The sequence below is a fragment of the Lycium barbarum genome, chromosome 7 (assembly GCF_019175385.1).
Source record: "Lycium barbarum isolate Lr01 chromosome 7, ASM1917538v2, whole genome shotgun sequence".
Taxonomy (NCBI): domain Eukaryota; kingdom Viridiplantae; phylum Streptophyta; class Magnoliopsida; order Solanales; family Solanaceae; genus Lycium; species Lycium barbarum.
In genome coordinates, this window is record NC_083343.1 from 113,992,047 (window position 1) to 113,998,375 (window position 6,329).

At 35.5% G+C, this 6,329-nt stretch overlaps 1 protein-coding gene across 2 annotated transcripts; it reads left to right on the forward strand.

Moving 5' to 3' along the window:
- The first annotated feature begins 534 nt into the window (after positions 1–534).
- On the forward strand, positions 535–6,128 carry LOC132603863 (actin-104). 2 transcript variants are annotated; one of them, XM_060317148.1, is made up of 6 exons: positions 535–693; positions 3,784–3,853; positions 3,962–4,355; positions 4,690–5,303; positions 5,423–5,493; positions 5,859–6,128. In XM_060317148.1, the coding sequence occupies exons 2-5, from the start codon at positions 3,794–3,796 to the stop codon at positions 5,486–5,488; spliced, it is 1,134 nt and encodes a 377-aa protein (XP_060173131.1). In that variant the 5' UTR covers positions 535–693; positions 3,784–3,793; the 3' UTR covers positions 5,489–5,493; positions 5,859–6,128. The 2 variants fall into 2 exon arrangements, with proteins under 2 accessions (XP_060173131.1, XP_060173132.1); XM_060317149.1 differs by lacking the exon at positions 535–693 and adding an exon at positions 1,880–1,917 and having other exon boundaries at positions 3,782–3,853.
- The last annotated feature ends 201 nt before the right edge of the window (positions 6,129–6,329 follow it).

Genomic DNA, 6,329 nt, shown 5'->3' on the forward strand with positions numbered 1-6,329 from the left:
TTCCAGCCACTCGTTAAATTTTTTGAAAAATACTTTTTCTAAAAAATAAGTTTCTTAAAAATGACTTGAAGTAGGTTAAACAAATAGTAGGTTAAACAAATTTCATAAGTGACATTCATATTGGTTGACTTCTCCCTACCCTCCAATGCATCCGCCCTTCATAACCCCCATCCTACCTACACACACACTCTTACGCCTTATCTAATCCCCTATAGTGTTCGTCTAGATTACAGACAAATAATTTTTAATACTCTTTTTGTTCCAATTTATGTGACATTTTTTTTTTTAGTTTGTCCAAAAAAGAATGATACATTTCTATATTTAGAAATAATTTAACTTAAAACTTTTCCTTTTACCCTTAATGAACTAATCTACAGCCAGACAAATATTTATGAGTTATTTTAACCTTTTAAATCATAAGTTTCAAAAGTCTTCGATTCTTTCTTAAATTAGGTGTCCGGTCAAACTATATCGAAATTTCACTTTCATTTGCATTTACATTTCATTTAATCGCTTGGCCCTCTAGAAGAATCAAGGCATTGGGTTCCCCGTATTTGTCTTCCTTTTTTTATCTCCTTAAAATATTCTCCCTATTGTATTCTAGCTCCTTCTCTTTGTTCTTTGCTAGTATTATTAAACGGTCTTCGCTTCACCCAACAGTCAAACAGCAAAAAGGGTTTGCCTTAATCAAAGGTATGCTTCAATTCTTCTTCATCATCAATCCTCTTTAGTGTTTTCACTATCTTGATTTTGTGAATTTTCTGTCTTACTTTCACCCAGAGACGCATTCAGAGTTTTAAGAAGACCATTAGCTATAATTTTTTATTTTTTTGTGTGTTTGATTCGTTGCAGCTTAGCCTCTATAGAATTTTTTTTTGTTTGTTTTGGGATTTGGGTAATTAAAATAAAGGGGGGTAAAATATAAAAAAGAAACACGTTTTTTACTTTTGGTAATTAAAATTATAGAAGAAAATGAATTTAAAATAATATAAAAAAGAAAGTTAAAATACTGTTTTAGAAAAGCATAGAACGTGCGGGAGCTTGCGTTTGATCTCGAGATCTTGAGGAAATAAATAAAGCTCCTAATCAGTGCTCCATTCTGTCTAGTTTGATCATGTGTTTATATTAGAAATATTTTTAGATTTATACACATAATATATCGAGTTTAATTGAGTGATCATGTGTTCACGTGACCCAAAATTAATACATAAATACGCCTCTAGTAACTGAATATTGGGGTTGTAGGTTTGATCTGTATGCTTGATGCATAAATTTAGTGGCTAGAAAGTTAATAAAAAGGCTCGTTTTTTATGTTTTTGGTAATACTTCATCTGTAAGTATTAGTACATGATTACATCAGACCAAGTTGGAAAAAGAATGAAAACTTTGTGTTTACTCCTTAAATGAATCTTACACGACACGAATTCGGTTTAATGGGGCCAATACGAATACCCAACACCACAACAAAAAAAAAAAAAAAAGAAAAAAAATCCACTTTGATTTGCATTTGCATTTCATTTACTACTGTTCTAGAGACTAGAGGAATAAAGAATAGGGCCCCCACATTTGTCTCTCGTTCTTTTTCCTTAAGTATTCTCCTCAGGGGTCGTTTGGTGCATGGTATAGGCTGGAATATCCTAGCACTAATTTTTTGTACCGTGTTTGGTAGAAGGATAAATTTATACTTCCTACCAAACACGGTACAAAATGAAGCATAATTCCAAGGTGGGATATCCCACATTGTCCAAAAGGTGGGATAAATTAGTCCCGGGATTATAATCCCGGGATAATTTTGGCTACCTACCAAACGACACCTTACTGTTTTCTAGCGCCTTCTCTTTTCTTGTATCTTGAAAAAGAAAAAAGGTCTTCTCTTTACCTACTAGTCAAACTGCAAAAAGGGTTTGCCTTAATCAAGGTATGCTTCAGTTCTTCTTCATGAATCATGATTTTTCTAATTTGATTTTGTGATTTTTCCGTTTTTATTCCTTGTGTTCACTTCTACCCTGTTGTCTTGGCTATTTGCTTTGGTCTTATTAATTAGTTGCTCGACGTTTTGATGTTGTTGCCGGTAACTGAATTTTGGGGTTCTTAGGGTGTGTTCAGTATGAAGGAAAATGTTTTCCACGGAAAGTGTTTTCTTGGAAAATGTTTTACTTATTTTCTTGTATTCGGTACATAGCTAAAATATACTATCCCAAAAGCATTTGTATATAATCTAGAGAAATACTATGCGAGGTTTTGATCCCAAAAAATACTTGCGTTTTCACTATGTGGAGTTGTTACTTATTTTCTTGTAGTTTTGATTTGAAGTTCGTTTGGAACTTTGTTTGGATGATCTCCTTGTGGTTTTTATCTGTATGCTTGATACATAAATTGGTGGCTACAAAGTTAATAAATGGGATCGTTTTTATCTTTTAGTTTTAGTAATACTTCATGTGTCTTATTTTATGTAATTCACTAGTAGTATTTGGTTAGTTGAAGATGATTTTCTTTGACCATTAGTTTTTCAAACATTTCTGATATATATCTATTTTCTGTTATGACTTATAGTACTCCTTCCGTTCCATTATATGTGAAAGGTTTCGGAGTGAGCGGGCAGAAGCATCTAATTTTTGCTACGAATCAGGACTGATTCTTCCTTTTTTTTTTTTTTTTGAAATAAAATTCACATAATTGAAAGCGCACACGAATAGTACTACTTACAAGTCATAGTAATTAATAATTCAGAAATACCTTTTCTTACAAAAATAATTCAATATATATAAAATGCTTTAAAAGTTGTGGGTTGGAAAAAACCGTACTGAGCAGTCTTGTAGTGGTCTCTTATTCTTTAGGGTCATTTAGCATCACACTGGTGCTTATCAAGAAAGGAATATTAGGCAAACATTATGTATCTCGGATGGATTTTGAGAGCCTGGTGTTGCATTTGTTTTAGTTTTTACCCAGTCTTGTTATAGTGATTCACTGTGTGGAATTTGGTTCCGCTATAGAATGTAAAAGTGGATAAGCGAAATGCAAACACGCTCATTTTTTGCCAGAGTTACAAGTGAACTATGAAAGTGCTACTTGTGGACATGCTGAGTTTGGAAAGGGATGACGTTATCGTGTGAAAAAGTCTGCCCTCCTCATATAACCCAAATACTGCTTCTAAATTTCCAATGATAATAATTTTCTTGTAATTATGAATCTAAGACAGCTATTCCATAGTAAATATGTCGAACTTCTTGGGTATTGCCTAGGGTCTCAAAACTTGCAACTTTTTTAAGTTTAAATGTGCATTGCACTTGATGAATGAAGATATGCGCTTAAGTGTATAGTTCATTATCAAACACTAACTCCAGAGGAAAAAAATATGTGCAAGTATGTGTCAACCCAAATCAAGCCATTCAGAGTCGTCATCAAGTTAGTCCAGATAGTATCATGAATGAACTCCAACTGCATCTATTGACCCTTATTTGTGATTCCTCTTGTGCTTTTCTGATCAACTCCTAGCTGCACACTCTGCAATGTTGTTTCTGTTGTTTTTGTTTCTCCTCTTCCTTTTAGGAGTCGGGGAAGATCATTGCTTGTAGCAGCAGTTGTGTTCTGTAGAAAGGAAATTGATCTACCTTTGAGCTTCAAAGCACATTGTCAAGAGAAATATGTAATTGATAGAGGAAGCAATTTATTGAAAAAGCTTTTTTAGGAACTGCGCTGAATTGATATTGTTTACATTCTTTACTTCGACTCTGCATTTGTACCAGCGACATCTCGCCTAAATTGTACTTGTAATATTTGTAGTCCTTAGAAGATGGCTGACGGGGAGGACATTCAACCACTCGTTGTTGACAATGGAACTGGAATGGTTAAGGTTAGTTAAAAACAAAATAGCTTGCAATTTTAGCTTACTGTTTACAGTTTATTGTATTACTCCCTATGTGGCATGTTAATGTATAGTTAGTCCTTTTCTTTATTTTAGGCTGGCTTTGCTGGAGATGATGCTCCCAGGGCTGTATTTCCTAGTATAGTTGGTCGTCCTAGACACCAAGGAGTAATGGTTGGAATGGGCCAAAAAGATGCCTATGTTGGTGACGAAGCTCAGTCTAAAAGAGGTATTCTGACTTTGAAATATCCTATTGAACACGGTATTGTCAGCAACTGGGATGACATGGAGAAAATTTGGCATCATACATTTTACAATGAGCTTCGTGTTGCTCCTGAGGAGCATCCTGTTCTTCTTACTGAGGCACCACTTAATCCCAAGGCAAACCGAGAGAAAATGACCCAGATCATGTTTGAGACCTTCAATGTGCCAGCCATGTATGTTGCAATCCAGGCTGTTCTCTCTCTGTATGCTAGTGGTCGTACTACTGGTAAGCAGAATACTCCCTCCGTCCAATTTATGTGACACTTTTCACTTTTCGAGAGTTGTACAAGAAAATCTTTGATGGTGATTTATTCGTACGCCCTTTATATATTTTAAATTGTTAATTATTGTGGGCTGTAGTACTTTTCTGTAGTTTCTAAATATGTAAATTAGTTCTCAAAAAATTTGAAGATTGTATGTCCAAATTCACGGTCAAAATAAAGAAGTTTTGACTCTCGAAATCCGAACTGTGTCGCATAAATTGGGATGGAGGGAGTTCTTATCTACTAGTTTTTTTATTGCTATTCGATTGCTAATTTGAGTTTTGTGATTCAAAAAAGGTATTGTGCTTGATTCTGGTGATGGTGTGAGCCACACTGTCCCCATCTACGAGGGATATGCACTTCCCCATGCCATCTTGCGGTTAGATCTTGCCGGTCGTGATCTTACTGATCATCTCATGAAGATTCTCACTGAGAGAGGTTATATGTTTACCACATCTGCTGAGCGGGAAATTGTTCGTGATGTGAAGGAGAAGCTTGCCTATGTTGCATTGGATTTTGAACAGGAGCTTGACACAGCAAAGAGTAGTTCATCAGTTGAGAAGAGCTATGAGCTTCCCGATGGACAAGTGATCACTATTGGTGCTGAGAGGTTCCGATGCCCTGAGGTTCTCTTCCAGCCATCGTTGATCGGAATGGAAGCAGCAGGAATTCATGAAACAACGTACAACTCGATCATGAAATGTGATGTGGATATTAGGAAGGATTTATACGGTAATATTGTGCTCAGTGGTGGATCAACTATGTTCCCTGGCATAGCAGATCGTATGAGCAAGGAAATCACTGCTCTTGCTCCAAGCAGCATGAAGATCAAGGTGGTTGCACCACCTGAGAGGAAGTACAGTGTCTGGATAGGAGGATCAATTCTAGCTTCTCTTAGTACTTTCCAACAAGTTAGTTTTGCTTCATCTCTATAACTTTGTAAAAAAAAAGGGATGATTTTAATTGTGAATTTCTTCTTATTAACTCTTCAAGACTGCGGGATTAGCACTAATTTCTGGTTGCTATGCAGATGTGGATTTCAAAGGCCGAGTATGATGAATCTGGTCCTTCAATTGTTCACAGGAAGTGCTTCTAAGCTTGGTGAGGACTCCAGTTTATTTTCTGAATTTTCGGTGTTTCTCTCTCATTTTTTTTTTTGTGATGGTGGTGGTGGTGGTGGGGGGGGGGGGGTGGTTAATGCCATCAAATGAATGTTGCTTTTCTGTCGCATTAATCAGAAGATTGGTAGGAAGTGTACTTGGAGCGTGCTAGGTGTTTGTCACTTTTGTTTTTTGATGCGTACTTGGAGCGCGCAGTATATATACATGGGCTACTTTCTTTATGTGAAAGATCTAGCTTGATGGTGCTTTTTTCGTTTCTATCAATTAATATTGCTAGTAAGCCATGAAAGTGGTCGGTTGGCCCGTTTTAATAGAGACTAACACTTCTGTTTTATTGCTTCTCAGGTCAAGACAGTTGTAGTTATATTCCTCATGTAATCAGAGGTTTTCCAATAGCGTGGAATGTGGATTTTCTTGAAGTTTTGAACTCTCTCTCTATATATATACTAGAAAATACATCAGACGTGACTTTGCAATGGTTTATGTTCTATGTTGGTAACTGAACGATAGGTTTCGTAGTGCTTTATATTATTCTAAGGTGGAACATTTAGCTTTCAAGATGTTATGAATGTTATATGATAATATAATGGTATTGAAGAGTGAGATATTGGATTATCTGTAGCTTTCAAGATGTTATCAGAGTTGTGTTTCTGATGATAGTCGATAAGGCATTCTTCTTTTGAAATTGATGTTCAGTTCTCATTACAAAAAAAATCTTTCAAACATGTGGTACTCTTGAGCCTTGACACGGTTGATTAACATTTCGTACTAGTTTTTTATTCTTACAAAAATACAATAAATTTATAAATTTACTTA

Coding starts and splice junctions, on each gene's coding strand:
- LOC132603863 (XM_060317148.1), top strand. CDS start 3,794: ATGGCTGACGGGGAGGACATTCAACCACTCGTTGTTGACAATGGAACT. Junction 4,356..4,689: donor TGCTAGTGGTCGTACTACTG/GTAAGCAGAATA, acceptor GATTCAAAAAAG/GTATTGTGCTTGATTCTGGT. Junction 5,304..5,422: donor CTCTTAGTACTTTCCAACAA/GTTAGTTTTGCT, acceptor GTTGCTATGCAG/ATGTGGATTTCAAAGGCCGA.